Consider the following 18186-nt stretch of genomic DNA (forward strand, 5'->3'; position numbering starts at 1 on the left):
TAATCCTGAATCCTCACGTGGCAGTAATAGCCAAGAGTGCTTTTAAAACAAGACAGTTCCATCTCCTACACTGAGGGTGCCTTTTCCTGCACAACACAGAGCTGGCCCTCGTCAATCACACAGCGGCCCAAAGCCTGGGCAGGGATTATTTATTTATTTATTTATCTATTTATTATTTATTTATTTAACATTGATACCCCGCTCTTCTTCCGAGGAGCTCAGAGCTCCAGTACATGGTTATTTTTATCTGTGTCCTGGGCAAACCTCATGTTCCTATGCAGCCCGCAGTTCTGCATTTATGCCTGCTATTAAGACCTGCCCCTTTATTCTCTGCTTTTAGGTGGAGGGAGGCAGCAGTGGGTCTTGGCCAGCAGCTCCCCACTTCCCCCCACTCTTGGCCAACTATAGCCACTCTATGGCCAACTATAGCCACTCTCTCCACGTGGACCGTGTCCGAGGGGCTTGGAGGAAGAAATCAAGTTACCAAGTGAGCAAGCTCAAGAATGGGAAGCATTAAGAAAAAAAACAGTTTATTTAATGAAAAACTCCAAAATGGGGAGGGGGGGACACAACAGACCCCAAGAATAAAATGTGTCAAATACCAACAAGGCCCCCCAAATCCAACCCAAACAGAGATTCTGAACGTGAACCGCTTGGGAGGTTGGGACCTGCAATCCAAAGCAAAGAGACTTAACACGCTTACAAAAAAATAACCATGAGATTACAGTATATATATATACAAAACTCATATCTCTGTACAGTGGCGGAGACACAGAAGAGCACAGAGAAATCCAGATCATCTGAATTAAAGGAAGTTCCAGAATGTGCAAAATCCACACGGCAGAACAGGACACACAACGGGGGCCCCAGCGGGACCCACTCACTGTAACAGTCAAAAGACACGAGAAATTAGGCCAGAGGCAAGGTGTGCCTGGCTGGGTGGAAGCCGTGGACCCCAACCCCGGGGAGCTCTCTGGAGCCCGGCTTCTCCCGCCCTGGCTCTCCCTCCCCCAGGAGGATCAGTCCATGGGCTCTTTGGTGGGATTTCTCAGGTGGCCGGCTAGGGGCCTGAAGATGGTCCGGGTGGCCCAAGCGCAGGCAGGAGCTGGCCCTCACCACCTCTGCACACCCCCCCAGTGGCCTCCCTTGCGCACTCGCTTCCGGGCACAGGAGTCCTCCCTAGGAACTGGGCCTGCCTCCTCTTCCCCAAAGGAAAGCTAGCTGGGGGCTTCTCTGTCTGCGGGATGTGGTGGGGAGGGGGCGAGGTTGGGTGTCAGGGTCTGGGGCGGAGCGCGGAGGAAAGATACAGGGGCGGGGGAAGACGATGCCAACCGGCTGGGATCCGAGGACGACACACTCGGCACCCATTCAGCAGCTGCAGACTCTGGGTCCTCCACGCAGCTGCTTTGGGGAAGGACCCTCTGCCCACTGTCCCTTGGGAGTTTGGAGGGAAAGCAGTGGGAAAGGCAGGAGACCCTGCAGGACGTTTTAGAGGAGGGGGAGGAGGAGGGAGAAAAGAAGCCAGCTGGCCAGCCCTGAAGACTGGCAAGTGGCCTCACCGCCAAACAAGCCCAGGCCACGGTGGCCAACGCAACGCAGCAGACACGCGGGAGGCAGTGGCAACACTGCCCCCATCGGGCTGGAGGAGGCGGCTCGTGGCCACTTCTGCAGAGGCCTGGACTGCAGCTCCAGACGGTCCAGGCTTCTGCCAGGGCTCCCCCCCCCCGCCCCAGACACGTCTCTCCGTCTCTTTCCGACTGGCCCAAAGCCAGAGGAAGAGGCAAAGACTCCCGCCCAGTCGAGGCAGAGGCGAGAGGTCACTGACCAACCCCATCCGCACCAAGCCTCCCCGCCGGACGCCTGCACTGGACGCAGACGTGCCCGAGCTGGCGAGCCTGCCCACGAGCCAGGAATGGGCACGTGACTGCTGGTGCTGGTGGTGGGGTTGGATTGCAGCAGCTCAGCCTGGGTGCCGAACCGGGGGGCTGGCTCCAAGGGGAAGGCCCCCGTCCCGGCAAGGGGCCTTGCAGCGCCCAGTCCGTGCCCTCCACACAGTGGCCTTTTCTCTCTCACAGCCGCCGCCCTCGGAAGCAGCTGGAGACAACTGGGAGACAGAGAGGCAGCATTCCAGCCAAGCAGGCGGGGAAGAGCCTTCCGGGTTGTGCTTCTTTACAGGCCCCCCTGCTCGAGAGAACCCGAGACAGACACACACACACACTCCCTTCATGCCGAGGCAGCAGCTGCCCGCAAACCCCCGGGGTCCACGAAACTGGAGAATGGACTCCCTCCCGCCGGCCGTCTCATCCAGACAGGCGGCGTTTCCGACTGAGACGGGGATCTGATGCCAGACGCAAGGAGGCCCAGCATGCCGAGGCCTCCTCCATCACCGATGCCTCCCCTGAAAGGCAGACAAGAGCAAGGCCACTTTGCGGGCTCGGGAGCAGATCCCGACTGGCAAAGTCGCGCCACAGAGCCCCAGCTTCCACCCCCAAGGGCGGGGCCCTAGAGGTCCTTGATCGGCCAGGATCAAGGAGCTCTGCCGGTCCGCCGTCCAGGAATCCAGAAAGTGCCTCCAGGGTGCGTTACAGAATGTCGGCATCACTTTTAGACGGCACCTGTGGAGGCGCTGGGGCCTAGGGATCTTCTCGGCCAGCCAACGGGGCTGACGCCGGGGTGCCTAGAAGGACGACGACGACGGGAGTGGAGCAGGTTAGAAACAGGGAGGATCTGGGCAAGCACTTGGCTTCTGCTGGCAAAAGCCTGCCAGGTGAGAAGGGGCCGGTGGGGGGTGGAAGAGAGACCCGCCTGTCCCCCTGGAATACCAGCCTCTGTGTCCGTCCCCCCCCCCCCGACACCACAGGAGCCCAGCGTGATAAGGAGAGGCAGTGGGAAGGGAAGGCGTTTGGGGGAGAGATCATATCGAGCATGCGCAAACGCCCTGCCAGGGAGAGACCTGTGTCTTCTCACGCAGGGACAGGCCCTCTCCAGCTCACCTCCCTCCAAGAGATCCCGGGAGCATGACTGGTGAAGGCGTGTGGGATCGCTGCCCCACTGGTCAGCCCTAAAGCCAGCCCTGACGGCCAGCCTCCCAGCAGGCACGGGAGGGGGCGACGGCTCCGGTCCGAGCAGCGGCTGAGCTGGAGGGGCGGTTGGCAAGGGCTGCGATCTCTGCTATGGCACACCGGAGATCCGGGGAGAGGGCGGAGGCCGCTTCGGAAAAGCAACCCGGGAAAGGCAGGGTGGTGGCGGCGGCTGCTGGGACCGCCGCAGGAATGCCAAGGAGATGGGCTCAAGAGTGCGGAGAACTGGAGGGACACAGGGCAGCCGCTGCTCCACGGGACGTGGCTGGGCTGACGTCCCTTTCCGCTCTGCCGCCAGGCACAGCAAACACGGCGCGCCGGATGTCAGCCCGCTGCCTGGAACCACCGGCCACCTGGCCGGGCCTCACATGCAAGTGGGGTCTGACCTCTCCGCTGCAGACACGCCTCCGTGCAATCATGCTGGAAAGACCCACAGGGAGCCAGGCTCTGGACCCCAAGGGAAAAGTGCTGGGGGTGAACCACTGGATGGTGACCGGTGGGGAGGAAGGGAAGACCCACAGAGGCGCCTGGCGGGAATGATGACTCAGGGAGAGTGACACCAGGAGGGGGCAGAGGCCGGGCTCGGAGGGAGCCCCGCGGGGTTGCCTGACGAGCCAAACAGCCACCTGTGGGCTTCCCCACTTTGTGCTTGTCGGAAAGGCCAAGTCTGAAATGGAGGACAGAGACACGGAGCGAGCACAAGCGCACACCGTCGGCAAAGAGCGCGCTCCGCTCTTGGTTGGCTCAGCAAAGCGCGGACGCAGCACAGGGACGAGGCTTCCCAGCGGCAGGTTTTTGCAGGCCCTCAAGTTCTCAGAAGTGTCCTTCCGGAAGGCACAGGGGTGCCAGTTCCGGGCGGGAGACCAGTGGAACCCCCCGCGGCGGGCCTCGGCCCCAAGACGCAGAGATGGCGGCTGGACACCCACAAGACGACGTGGCAGCAAACAAGAGAAAGCGGCGGGCGGGCAGCTCGTGGGCTGCAGGCAGAGATGGAGCCTCTCTCTCGGCCACAGAGCCGGGTCCCTCCCTGGCGAGGCCAGAGCAACACACAGTGACGCGACACGGATGACGTTACCACAGGACAGCTCCGGTCTGGCGGATGGTTTGGCTGCAGAGCAATGAGGACGCAGGAGGGGCCGCCGCACGGTCCCCATCAGGCGGGCTTCGAGCCAAAGAGTCCGACAGGGAAGTGCTTCACGTGGGTTGGCCACTGGGCGGCGAGCTGGAAAAACTTGATGTCGCTCCACTCCACGCCGTCGATGGAAACTAGCGGGGAGAAGAACACAAGGCGACTCGTCACTTCGGAAGCCGTCCTGCAGCGAGACCATGAATGCCGCGAGCTTGGAAGTGCCGACAGAGACTGGAAGCTGCCCTCAAAGGTCTCAAGCAAACCGCCAAGCATGCTGGCCAAGATCCCTGATGGCCACTCCATTCCTAGCTAACGTCAAGGGCGTCAAGGATCCCAACCGCCTAGCTTCAACTATGTGGCAGGTGGATTTGAAGGCCGGCTGACAGTCCACAAGCCGTGTGTGTCGCGCACACCGCCATCCTGCCCCCTCACACAACCCAAGCTCTTCCCGGCCAGCGGCTTGGCCTCGCGAGCTCTGTGCCTCCTGCCCAGCGGCATTCCTTCTCGAGCACTCCGGGAGACGGCAAGCCTGAAGGCCAGGCCCCCTCTCCGTTTCGGCACACCCCTGGCAGCGGGAGGCTCTTTCGAAGCATCGCCCTGCCCTGGCTGGGGGTGTTCTGGCTCTCCGGCCCCGGCCCCGCCCCCTCGCCCCAAAGCCCCGCCCAGGAGCAGGTCTCCGTTACCTTTCAGCATGGTTTGCTGCTGCTTGGCCGAGCAGATGAGCCGGCTGATGCCGTCGATCATTTGGCTCTTGGAGTCCACCTCTCGGTCTTTGGGTCTCTTGCTCAGGAATATGGTGGGAACTAGGAAGCACAAAGGACCCCGTGAGCCAGCTGCCTCCCTCTTGCAGATCACCAGCATCAGCTCGCTGGTCTGTCTAGGAACCCAGCGGGAAGAGCAACCAGCCCCCAGCCTCTGCGGCTGCCCCCCTGGCACCTTGGCTGCGGCCACGCACAGACCCCTGGCCCAGCAGGGAAGAGGCAGCCCAGTACAGCTCGGCGTCCTGCATTCGCCTGGCCAGCTCCGCCCTTGGCTACCACACCAAGGCTCAAAGGGAGCGGCCCGAGTCCAAAGCAGGAAACCAAGACCGAGACTGGTTTCTCTTCAAACCCAACTTAAGAACCTACGGACAGCCCTGCTGGGTCAGGCCCAAGAAGGCCGATCGAGTCCAGCATCCTGCTTCTCACCGTGGCCCACCAGATGCCGCTGAGGAGCCCACAGGCAGGCGCTGAGGGCCAGTGGTCCCTCTAAGGCGTGTGCACGTGCGGGCGCTCAAAAGTTTTTTGATGTCTGCTCCGTTAATTTTAGATCCCGCTCAGGTCAAATTAGGAAGGCCCCACTTGAAATGCAGGTGTGCACACAGTGCCTTGATACTGCTGCCCAGAAGAAAACTCTTTCCGCACACAGATGAAATGAAGGAGAGTGGACACTGCTGGGGGCCCGCCCTCTCTCCTGCTGTTGCTCCCCGGCAACGGGTACCCGGAGGCATCCTACTCGGAGGCTGGAGGTGGCCCACAGCCACCAGGCTAGTAGCCATCGACAGACCTCCCCACCCACCACCATTTCTTCCCACTTCTGCCAAATATCCCAGGAATGTGGACTTCCCCCAGCCCCAGAGGAAACATGCAGGAGCCCCCGCCCCCGCCCACTCACCTTTCTTATTCTTCTCTTTGGTGACAACCGTCATGGCCATGGTTCCGGAAAGCTGGGCTTCCCCGCTGTTGGGGAGCCGGGACACCTGCACTGAGCGGAAGACGCTCTTGAGGGTGTTCTTGGAGCTGGCGTCCCTCTTCTCCCCTTCCTTCCGCTTGTCCGTGGGCTGAGCGAGCCAGTAATCCACCTGCAGCCCAATGACGTCACCGTAAGGGCTGTTGGGGGACCTGAGACCCGGAGAGAGGGGAGGAAAAGGGACGGTTGGGCAAGCTCGGTATCCCACACCACTCACTGCCCCTCCGGGGAAAGGGGACCCCAGCGGACACTCAGCAAGAGGGACAGAAACACACAAAACGGAGGAATGGGGCTCTCTAGCTGCCCCCCGCCCCCGCCATGCCCACAGCAGATCAGACCCTCCTGAAGCCAAAAGATGAAGGCATCACAGGAGGGAAGGCCCATTTCAGCAGACTCCGAAATCTCTGAGCAGTGCACAAGGGCCCCTTGGCCCGGAAAAACACACACGGCGTTTTCCACTGGACTGGATGCTCCCAGGCAACGCAAACCTGCCCGCCAGGCAGGCTGCAAGCAGCTCAGCGCTCTTTGCCCTTGGGAAAGGCCGCCAGGCCCTTGCTGCCCCAGACCCGCCTTCTGCCCCTCCCCTCGTGCCCGAAACAGCTTGTGGGATGCGGAGGGCAGAGAGGCTGGCCAGTGGGCAGGAGAAGGGTGGCGGGAGCATCTGCTGGAAGAACGGAGGGGGTCTGCTTGCAGGTCGCCCAGGAACAAGCGTCACTCCTTAAAGAGGCCCCTCGGCACACTTCAGTCTGCTAGCTGGTGGCATCGCGGTGCCCCACACCCACGGCACTCTCCTGGCCAGCCCAATGCGGCCCCACCGGCCTCGTGGCACTTGGAGCAGCAGCCTCCACACCCAGACTTACCCCATGACAGCCAGTCCGCTCGTCATCGAGGGGGACGACGGAGGGGTGGCGGTGGCGTCCCTGGCCAGGCCAGAAGAAGAAGGGGGCGAGGTGGAGGGGACCGTGAGGCTGATGACAGGAGCGTCGTCTCCCTCCCCTGCAAAGGAACGCGGGCATGAGGCTCTGCTCGCCAGCAGGCAACACGCCATGGCTAACGCCCTGCTAGGTGGGAGTCCTGGGGATGTCCCCCCACCCCATGCCCTTCAGCCTGAGTAGCAGGGAATTTCTCCAGTGGCCAAGGGCTCTCTTCGGGATCCCTGCATTCGGTTCTCCAAACGGAAGGGCCCGTCACTCGCCCGGACCGACGTGTGGGCTGCATCTCAGGACTCCCTCATCGACTCCCTCAGGATGGTGCCTCGACCCACAGATCGACTGGGAGAGGGGCAAGATCAATGCCTGTATGCCCCCAGCACCGGAGGGCACAGAGTAGTGGAGGCATCCACCCTCGTCGCTTCACACTTTCCAGCCCCTCTTACAGCTGGGGAACCATTCTAGCTTGCCGCTCCAGCGTATTTCAAAAGCAGAGGCTGTTCCTCTCGCTCAAGGCTGGACTAACCACTTCCTGATCAGTGCTAGCCGAGCAAATGGCTCCATTCCATGGTAACCCGAGTCCACGTGAAAAGGACACAGAGTTCCCAGGATAACCGGCCTTTGCCCTAAGTGGCATGAGGAGGGAAGTGTCGGGTGTCCTACCTGTAGCGGCAGGAGAATCTTCAATGAGGCCCACTTTAACCACCTGCAGGGGGGGAAAGCACAAGACAAGAAAGGCAAAGCCGTTCCCAAATTGAAAAACGTGGCCGATCATTTGACTGCTGGTCAAAACGGAGACCTCCGAGCAGGCCACTTGGTCTCACAGCCATGGAAGACAAGCTCAGGCCTCTGCTGACTAAGGGCTGCAAAACTTCCTAGCCAGGCTTGTCCGAAGGACGAGGAGCCCGGCAGGCTCCAGCAACTGTCCACAGACACCCTGGGCTCCCCACCGTAGGCTTCCGGCCAGGATCCGAGGGTGGCCACTTGCAGCCCTGGCTCTAGCAGCAACGGCTTAGCGGCTCTACAAATTCCACATTAGTGGGGTGCGATCACAGGAGCACACATGGAGCCAGGCCGGTCCCGGGGTTCTCCACAGCCCCCGGGAGAACGAGCCTGCCGACGCGCTCGGGGCAAGGAAGCAGGGCTGCATTTCCCATCCCAGCCCCCACCCCCTGCCTCATTCCGGCCTCAGTGCTGCTGAAGCTGACCCAGAAGCCGGCAGTGATTCTGCAGGGGGATGAAGACCATCGTTGATCCGCTGAGGATCAACGCAGTGGGGAAAACCCAGTACTTCAACTCTCAAGCGGCCTCTGCTATTCTGTCAAGAAGGGCACACACCTTTGTTTCCTGCTCCTCCCTGTGGTAAGTATGGCCTTTGCTGCTAGGCACGCTGATCTCCTTGGCGGGGAAAGAGTGTCCCCCAGTGGTCAGAATCCCGCTTGTCTCCCTCCTGGTGAGCTAGCAGAGAGCAGGAGCTTCCTTCCTGCCCCACGAAAACGCCTCTGCAAAAGCAGCCCACTGACTCTAGAGCGGGGCTTGGAAGGACCTGGCAACCACCAGGCAGAAGCTGGGTCGGCCAGAGCAGAAAGGGGAGCCTGGGCTTTGCAAGGGTCTTCCTTGGACAGCGTGGAGGGCGGGCAGGATGGGAACAACAGGAGAGCACAGCCAGCGGCAGAGCTGTGAGAGCACAAACCTCCGGCACCTTCCCCGGATTTTCAACGGCACAGCCTGCAGAAAACAAGACTGTGTCCTTGAAGATGCAGGCAAGGGAGCCGTTTCCCTGCAAGCTGTTTGGGTGGAACCACGTGTTCCTCCTGTTCTCTCTCCAAGACCATCATCGGATTAGGCTGGAGGATCACCCACGAGAAGATACAGCAGAGCCTTCTCTTCACCTGCCCTCCACGCCCCCCTCACACCTTGTATGTGGGGTCTTGTAGGCTACCTGAACGTTACAGGGGCACAGACAAGCTGTGGGAGCAAAGGAGGGATGCGCTGCAGAACGGCTACATCTGGTTCCGGCTGTGCCTACACCCCTGTCTGTCCCTGTCCCCACCCCTCAATTGCCCGGAGGAAGGGTGCACATACAACATGTGACCTTACGCAAATGGAACCCTTATGCGTGGCTTGGTCCCTTTAAGCATCATAGCTGAACACGAGCCTTAGGACTGGTGGAAGGTGAAACCATGGCTGCAGCAAGTCTATATGAACCATGGCTGCATTACCCACGATTCAGCATTCGATTTGTACTGAGTAAACCATGGCTGCGGTGGCTTCCCGGCCTTTCCATCTGCACGGTGCCAAATGACATTACAGAAGACACAGCGGTACGAGCATCGACGCAAAATGTCTGCTTTCCATTGCTGATGACTTCACCACCCCTCAGCCAGGATCCAGACAGGCTTACTGCCAAGTTCATAATCAAACGTCCGCAATCCCGAATGACAAATTTAGCACAAGCTAAAAATGACGTCGTCGCATCTGAAATGTTGCCACAACCAACGTTCAGCATCAGCAAGTGGGGGGCATGGGGGGGGGCAGCCAGGTTTTGCTAAATGCCAGCTAATTGCCTTGCACATAAGACGAGTTGCCACAGCAAATGCTGTCAGTTAGCTAAGGAGGTGAATTTGCCGTGGAATGACTCAAGCGCCGCATTCCCTCCCCAATGCAACTGCTGCTGAAATAGAGAGAGGCACCCAGCAAAAGTAACATGCCTGCCTCTGGACAGACACGTTTCCTCTGGGCACCAAGCATCTGTCCGGGACACCTCAGAGCCCCGGGGTGGGGGGCGGGAAAGAGATTTTAAGCAAGAACCATTGTGGAGATAGAACATCACAGCTACCAAGTGATCCAAATGTGCGGGGAAGGCTGTCACACCTGGGAAAGAGATTCTTGTTGATACAGCCAGAGAAATTCACACATGCTTATTCCAAAAGCAGACAGTTAAAATCTAGATAAAAGGAATACTACATTTATTGTAGCATCGACACTATCTTGACAAGAACCTAGGCTTTGAATTCTTAAAACTCTAATATACGGTTACTTATGGACTAACTAGCTGGGCTGAGTGTCTGCTTTCTGGCTGACCGGCCACTTTCCCCATCACCACCTGCTTCTCACCCGCCCTGTGCTTTCTGGTGGGCTGGCTGGCCTGCTTCCTCCCCACCCCACTTGCTTCTCACCCCCACCTCGTGGGTCCCGGCTGGCTGTCAGGCCAGCCAGAAAGCCCGACTGCCACCTCCTCCCACCCACTCCTGGTAGCGGCTTCCTCCTCCAGGCCAGGCCTGCTGCCACCATCCTCCGGCCGACCGGCTGCCACCACCATTGTCTCCCCATCGCTATCTCCCAGGCAGGTGCTCACGTGAGAGCTGCCACGCAGGGGATTAGCCACGGATATGTCTAGGAGAATTATTTCATATATATATAGATAGATCGATTGATTATTTTTCCACTGTGTTGCTGGTAGTTACTTTGATGAAATGTCTAAGAAAGTGAGATGTTCTTACCCCAATGAAAGGGATGAACTTCTGGTAAGAATCTTCATCTTGGCTGTGGGCAAAGGAAGCAGCCATTAAAATCCAAGGGGCGGAAAAGAAAAGAACCAAGAAGGGGAGAGGACAAGACCTTCCCACCTTGTGGGTCTGAAAAATGACTTAAAAGGTGCAACGTCCTACCTACACACAACTAGATAGAAACCCCAGAACACCTGGAGAGTCAAGCCCACCACTTGGTACAACCCCACGGAACAACTGGCTACGCCATCGTGATTAACCTTTCAGGGCCAAGTACCACATTAATAGCACAGACCCCTCATTTTGTGCTGAAGACCAAACATCTGCTGCTGCAGCCTGCACGGAGAGTACGCAACTTGGCCTGTGAGACTCACAAGAGTTCGCACCTGTGCACCATCACACAGCTCGGGTCAGCCTGTGTACAGGTCTTTGCACTGGCTCAAGTCATGGCTGTGTCTGCCTATACAAGCAGTCCTACTGTGCGAGTACTCTAACAGTTGAAGCTAAAGCCCCCATTTTTAAAGACCAACAATGAAAGCCCCATTTTTAAATACAAACAGCAAACCTGAGCAGTCAACTTCCCCCTGGTCGGTACCCATTTTGGGCTACAGAGAGAGTACTGCCATGCTTGGAGATGGGTTCAGCCTCAGCTGCTTGCTCCTCTGCTATTTTCCCAACTGCAGGAAGTTTTTCCGTGGGGAAGGATTCAGACACCAACACCCTCAACCCCCACCACATGCCCACTGAAACAGTACAGCCCAGGGAAAAACGTTGTATAAACTGGCCGCGAGTCACTGACAAAACCCAGAAAACCTACGATTTCAAAACCAATCGGAGCTTCTGTGGGTTTGTCAAAGAGCCAGAACTGGGCTCACAACAACTAGGTCTGCTAATACACCACCGTACATGAGTTAAGTTTTTGCCAGGGACTTTAGACCAGCCATCCTTTTGCGGACCGCCGAACTAGGCACTTCTGGTCTGATGCTGACCAGGGTGGCAAGGAGGTATGCTGCCGCCCCACACCAGGGATTTTCAAGAGAGTCGGTTCATGCACATCCCGTAGCGACTTGACTCACAAGGCTGATTTGTAGATGAATGTGATCAAGATTGTAAAGGCATAAGAACCTAAGGCCAGCCCTGCTGGATCAGGCCCAAGGCCTATCTACTACAGCATGCCTGGGTTAAGCTTTAATATATCACCAATCATCATCATCATCAAATCTTTATTATGGTCATTGACCAGTATACATACAAACACTGCTAGCTTGCCCAGCTCTATTTAGGTTTTTTGTGTGCGAGCCTCCAAATCAACGCTGCATGATGAGAGAAAGTACTCACAATTTGTGTTTGCAGGTCAGCATGGCCTCGGCCACAGGCAGGTGGTGGGTCACGTTGGCGCCACTCACATATTGCATGATGCGCCCAACCACATCGAGGGATTCTGGAGGAGAGCGGAAGCCAAAGGAAGAGTCAGGCTGGAAAGGGGCACTGGCTGCGAGAGGGGAAAGGCTACCCACTGCTCGCTCTCAGAGCCAACTGAGGCATCCGGATCGGCAGGGAGGCTAAAAGGGTGCCACTGTGGCAAAGACACACACACAGAGAGCAGAACTGGACACATGGATGGTATCGGGAACCCCGTCTCGATCAATGCCAAGGGCCACCAAGCGTTCCCCAGGAACCTCACTTCTAGATCACAACCCTGTTCATTGCTGCACAGTTCATGGCAGTCCCCAGCCTCGACTCCGCTGGAGGATCAGCTCTTGGGCCCCAAGGGGAACAGGCTCTCGGGCCAAGGCCTGCAGGTTCTGTCCAGGTCCATGGCAACCTCTTTCTGAATATCAGCTGCGACACTGTCTCCTTGTCGCCTAGCCAGCCAGGAGTCTGGGAGAAGGCCACACCCACCAAGGACTTTTGTACGTCCACACTTGCTTTGAGAGTTGGGAGCCCCAGCTAAGGTTGCCTCTAATTTACACCCCCAACCCCCCGCAAAGCATACAGACACAAGCAAAATCCCTCCTGTGGCAAGACGGCTTTAGGAGGAGAAGCGCTTTGGCCATCCGCTGCATACTGACCACGCCTTCTTACCAGTCACAGGAGCCTCGGACTTGCTGAAGAGTTCTCTCCAGGTGGTGTCCAGGAACGTACTGCTGTATCTGCTGTCCACGGAGCCCATGTACTTGGCTACAGGATGAGAGCCTGGTGGAGGAAAAGCAAGCAAGGGCTGTCTATGATTCCCCCTGGAAAGCTCGATCAGTCCAGCACCAAGACAGGTGTCCGGCATGGCAACATACCCCTTGGCGCCAAAGAGCCATCTTTTCCCAAGCCACTGATCGGCTCTATTTCTTTTCCTATGAAGGAAATTATTGCCAAGCAAATGAGTTTGGGACTGCGGCACACGGTTTGTTTCTTGCTCTCACTGTGACCAAGAGGAGCTTCCCCTCACCATCTGTGCTCTTGGCCGGGAGGTTCTCCTCCTCCAGAGGCACCACAGCTTGCCATAAGCCAGAAACAGGACGTTGAGTTTTTCTCTTCAGCAAGAGTAAAGGGGTGAATTGTTTGGGTTGGGGAAGGCCGCGCGGCTCGCACTCATTCTGCTCAGTGGAATGTCCCTGGCGGCTTTCTGGCAACTGGCACAGAGGGTTCTCAACTCACCGAGCACCCGAGGAAGCCCCTGAGACAGGCCCAGTTACCTAGTGGGATGATGAGGAACCGCATGTAGCTCAGCCAGTCGGAGGTCTTGTTGGCCAGCTGCTTCACAAAAAACCTCAAGATGGCGCTGAGGTAGCTCTGGCCCCCCACGGACACCACCTTCACCGGACGCGGCATGGACGAGTTACAGTTGCAGCTGAGAGAGGGAAAGAAAGCAGGGCCGTCAGGGCAGCTGCGTGCCAGGCGCCGAGAGTGCCAAGCAGGAGCACCAGTGCTCAGGGACGAAGACTGGGAGCTGGGCAAGGGTTTACATGGCGATGTTGGATCTGGGGCCGAAAGCAAAACACACACACACACACCCCGACAAGCGAAGGCGTGCAGGGCAGTGGTGCCTTCCCTCCTTCAAGAGCAGCAAAGCTTTTCCCCCTTATTCCAGATGCAAATGACGGACCACAGAACTGCAGGCCTTAACAGGCGCTGATTGTCTGCATTTGAGCACATCCAGTTCTCTCCGGGGAGGCCTTCCTTTTACTTCTACCCTGCGCTGACTTTCAGAAGCCTCCCCCAGGCAGCGGCCAAACCCTCCTCCACTCGGCTTCCACAACGCTACGGTGTGGGGCGTGCGGAGACCATTCGCTCATCGCTTCATGCAAGCAAGCCACTCAAACTCAATGAAGGGCTGCTTCGTGTATCAGGTGAGCTCCCACTACCATCGTAAAGCGGGAAGAGCAGATGCTGGCCGGAGAACATCGCTCAGGAGCGACGATGTGCACAGCCCAAGCACGCACAAGCCAAAGGGGCACCCTGACTCCCCTCCACACAGGGGAATTCCCACTTGCTTGTGATGCATGAAGAGGAGCGGGGATGTCGAGAATGCCCCAAGAAAGCTTTCCCAACGTCCCTGCATCTGAAGGAACAAGATAAAGGATTCAGGGGTGTGAGGGGGAGAAAAATCCCTTCTTGAACGGCGGCAACCTCCTTCCCCGTAGAACAAAACAAGCAGGCCTTCGAGAATGAGCAGCACCCGCTAGGGGGCACCCAAGCACTGGGGGAGAAAAAGATGCGGAAATCCCATGCGGATGCCTTGAACTTTGCCGTTTCCGGACACATGACTGGAAGCAGGGAAGGCCGCACTTCTGCGCTGATGGGACCAGGCAAGCTTGCAAACTCTTAAGGAGCCCGGCCACACAATGCTGCGACCCTCTGCAGTGTCTACAGGAAAGAGGCCCTGTAGGCAGACGAAGCAAGAGCCCAACGTAGAAGCTTCGCTCCGGATCCCAGCTCCCGTTTTCTCTTGGGAAGGTGGGTGGCCTTCACCGTCCGACTACGTTGCTTCCCACCTGTGGGATAAGCCAGCCCTTGTGCTGAAGGGAGAGGTACAGCCCTCCTGCTTGCCCGCCTTAGGGAGAGAGCGCGGTGCCTTTGAGGGCTCATGTGCAGACAGAAAAACTGCCCTCTCTTGCCCAGATAAGTGTCCTTCGCGGAAGCCACTCAACGGATGATTCAGTGACTCAAGTGCAGTCAAGACTGGCCGGGGTGGAAAGCTGAAGCAGGCTGGGTTGGGGTGGGCCATGCTGAAGGGAAGAATGAGTCACGGTGCTCAGAACGAAGGCAACGGGACCCTGGCTTGCTTTCCTAAGGGCTGGTGACAATATGGACAATGGAGATGCTGGTGGAAAGCTGGTGCACTCACTATCGCTGGATCCGGGTGAGGATGGCAGAGAGGACGGCTTGCACTTCAATGGTGGAGCACGTGCAAACCACCGGCTTCTTCTGATCCTGAAGGAGATCGGCTACATACTGGAAGGGAAACAAGGCAGTCAGCCCGCAGTGGAAGCCGTATCGGTGGCTGCCACCCAACACCCCTCTTCCCCGACTGGCAATCACAGGAGATATGCCCTCAGACAAAAGGCTGGTAACCGAGCACCTTTAAGCACCTTGGATACAAGCTTCAACATGCCACAGTGACAACGGAGGTGACGGAAATCTGAGCCCCGGCCTCCACGCGTGCCAGGCCCAGCGGGCGAGAGAGGGACGCGCAGCCAGGGTGCAGCAGGACCACCATGGACACGCAGCATCCAAAGGCACTGCATTCTGCCGCAGTCATTTCGAGACGATCTGCCTCTGTGAGGACCCTGCTCCAGTCATTCCGAGGCACAGGCTCCCATGAAATCGGGTTCGTTTGAAACAGAAACCTCAGCCTGGGTGATCAGCCGAGGCACCCTCTCAGTCTTTCTAGCACTCCTGGGCTCTTTGGCCTATCACCAGAAACATTCGGTGACTACAGGTCGAACCTCGTAGAACCCAGAGGCATCCGTCAGGCTTGGAAACATGCTTCTTTATCTGTTTGGAAGACCAATGGCTTCTCACCTCACTAAAGGCACAGACACTGGAATGGGAGTGGGAAGAATTTCAGCAGCCTGGCCAAGGGATGTCTTTTCACAGCTCTGTTCCTCCTGCAGCCGCACACACACAAGTGCCTCCCTCTCTAGAGCCTCATTTTCCACCTAGCTCGGCTCCGATGGCACAGACCAGATGGATTCCTTCTGCTTGCTCGCGCAAAACAGTGTCTGCATCTAATACATCAGACCAGGCTTACAGAGTGTGCGTAATAAATCCCACTGATTCTGCTCAGGCCGGATGTGCAGAATCCGACTTTCAGGGCTGGGGGGAAAACGGTGTCTCTGGACTAGCCAGAAGCCAACAGCCTCACCTAATGTCGCAGTACTGTCACGATTTAGACTAAGCTCCTGGGGACAGGGGCCTGTCCTATGTGCGTTACTCTGCAAGGTGTCGTGGACACGGCACACTAACGAGAATTTGGGGCCATGACAGGGGTGGTGTGGCGGACGGGAGAGAGCGACCATGGCCGCTCGCTTCCTTACCTGGCCTTGCCAGTCAACCGCGTTCACAAGGATGATGTTTTCTGGCAGAGCGGCGTCGGACACGAGGATCTGGTTCAGCTGGTCGTAGACGATCTTGCGAGGAATCTGGCGGGGCAAGTTGCAAGACTGTTGAAGCATGGCTCGCCCAACAGGACTCGGAATCCAGACACTGGGCCAAGCACCCTTCCAGCTTCAATAGCGAGCAACGAGGCCAGCGCCAAGAGAGCACGACATGCCCCTGTTCCTTGCCTTCAACAGGCAGAAGGTCTGCAATGCACAAGGTCCTCATCGGCTCCTACCCTGCTCTTCCCTATTGCAAGGCGTTCTAATCAGGGCAGTCCAAGGTGCCTTCCTCATGTCTGCAATAGTCGGTTCAGTGCCATGGGGGGAAAGCAGGGAAAGCAAACTCAAACGCCAATGGAGGTGTCTTGAAAGGGCTCGGAAACGGAAGGAGGCCTTGGGACAAGTTTCCGAGCCGGGGGTGGGGCTTCCACTCATCTCTGGAGAAGCCTCCCTGCTTTGACCTGTCACTTGACTCCCATCTTCACGCCCTCTCCCCCACTTTCCCCACACACATTTCTATGGTCATGGCATCCTTAAGTCTGGAAGCAAAAAGGATGAACACTCAAGTCAAATCTACTCCATTCCATTCCAAAGACAACATACTAATTCAGATGTTACAAGTACTAAAAGAATACTTGGTAGATCTTCTGCTATTCGTTTCTTTTTAATATTTAGATGCCTTGGTCAAGGCAGAAAAGCCATATAAAAACGCAACACAGAAATAAGATGGCACATCCTGGGTCTGTTCAGTGCTGCACACACACAGCGGAACAGAAATACCTCACGGCTCCCAGAAGACTTCCCAGAGCTAGCTTCCCTTTGAGGGGAGTCTCCCCAGCAGTTGCCATTTTCCAAGTGGCTGTGCAAGGTGGCCCTCCCACCCCTGCTGAACCAAAACAGAGGAAGCGGAAGCCACATGGCTGTAAGCTCCCGGGGTGCTTACCTGTGTACTGTGGCCTAGGTCTGGTGACCGTTCACTGTCCGAACTGTTCGTCCTTTCACTGAGGGGCTTGGAGAACTGGCGCTCTTTGAGCGGGGTGCTGCGCTTCTGCCGGGGGGTGTGGGTGGCACTGTCCATTTTGCTGTTACAAGCAGAGGAGAGACGGTGTGAAGGCCCCCAAGTGCTCCCGAGTGACTGACCACACACGGGAGAGACATGAAAGCCGTGCCATAGCTGGGGCGTGGGAGGAAGAGGGCTGCTTTTCACTCCTGGACTTGTGATGGAGGTAGGTGTTAGTCCGCCAACAGAGCCTTGGGACTTTCCCTAGCCCTGCTAAGCCCAGACAAATGATCCATGCCCAAGCTCATGCGCGCTTAGCATCTGACAGCTGCCGCGGATATTAAAACACACCGCCCATGTTTCTAGCCCGCGTTACTTCCGGGAAAACAAACCCACCTCCCCAAGATAGTGACACAGTCTGGCGAATGGAGGAGTTTGGTCGGGCCTTTCATCAGCAAGTGGGGCTCTGATGCCCTGCTCTGGCCCCCAGACCGTATAGATTCCATCTGCAAGCGATAAGCTCCCGTTCCCTTCGCCTCCTGCCCACCTCGCCTTCTACCGCTCCAGCCCTGGCAAAACAGTTCTTTAAGAGCCAACTCTCGGAAACCACGGAAAAGGCGGCGAGAACTTCATTCACATAATTCATTCCAGTGACAGGATCTGGGCTTTCTAGGCCCAGCATTGGGACTGGGGGTGACGAGTGAGCAAGCCAAATGCCACAAGCAGCCCTTGGCTTTCTCTCTACGTTGTGACTGGCAACAAAGCCGCTCTTGGGGGGGAATCGGTGATGCTGGCAGGTAGGGAAAGAGCTCGACGGAGAAGGCAAGAAGGCGCTGTCTGGTCTGGAGCCGGCTGCTGCAAGAAAACCCCCTAGCCAGTGACACTTCCCGGAACGCGGCTGCAGCTGAGGGAGCCTGAAGGCACGGCCAACCTTCTGCTGCTGCCTGAGACATTAAGCAAAGGTGGAGACTCCGGGAGAAGGCCCCGCGGCCCACTCTGAACAGGCGCTGCTTTCGGGAACGAAGCGGGTCACTGAGCGGGGGGGGGGGGAGCAAGGTAGCCGCCAGAGGAGCCGAGCAAAGAACATATGGTGCCACTGAGCACGTCTCCCGCTCAGCATCTGCTTGGCAAAGGGAGACGCAGCAGGGCCCGGGAAAGGCAAGGCGAGCGCAGGTCAGATGCAGAGTCCTCTGTGGCCTCCCCGGGGGGGGGGG

The 18186-nt window shown here is 57.7% G+C and overlaps 1 protein-coding gene across 4 annotated transcripts in view; it reads right to left on the reverse strand.

Moving 5' to 3' along the window:
• Positions 1–513: 513 nt before the first annotated feature.
• Positions 514–18186, reverse strand: part of PACS1 (phosphofurin acidic cluster sorting protein 1) — a 69565-nt gene continuing 51892 nt past the window's right edge. For all 4 annotated transcript variants that reach the window (XM_053278603.1, XM_053278602.1, XM_053278604.1 and 1 more), the window contains exons 13-24: positions 16916–17054; positions 15910–16014; positions 14718–14824; positions 13066–13220; positions 12461–12571; positions 11714–11816; positions 10370–10412; positions 7530–7572; positions 6798–6933; positions 5863–6089; positions 4893–5012; positions 514–4346 (exon numbers count right to left, since the gene is read on the reverse strand). In XM_053278603.1, coding sequence (XP_053134578.1) covers positions 4234–4346; positions 4893–5012; positions 5863–6089; positions 6798–6933; positions 7530–7572; positions 10370–10412; positions 11714–11816; positions 12461–12571; positions 13066–13220; positions 14718–14824; positions 15910–16014; positions 16916–17054 — 1402 coding nt within the window. In that variant the 3' untranslated portion in view covers positions 514–4233. The remainder of the gene's footprint in view (positions 4347–4892; positions 5013–5862; positions 6090–6797; positions 6934–7529; positions 7573–10369; positions 10413–11713; positions 11817–12460; positions 12572–13065; positions 13221–14717; positions 14825–15909; positions 16015–16915; positions 17055–18186) is intronic.

The sequence above is a fragment of the Hemicordylus capensis genome, chromosome 14 (genome assembly GCF_027244095.1).
Source record: "Hemicordylus capensis ecotype Gifberg chromosome 14, rHemCap1.1.pri, whole genome shotgun sequence".
In the NCBI taxonomy this organism is placed as follows: Eukaryota; Metazoa; Chordata; class Lepidosauria; order Squamata; family Cordylidae; genus Hemicordylus; species Hemicordylus capensis.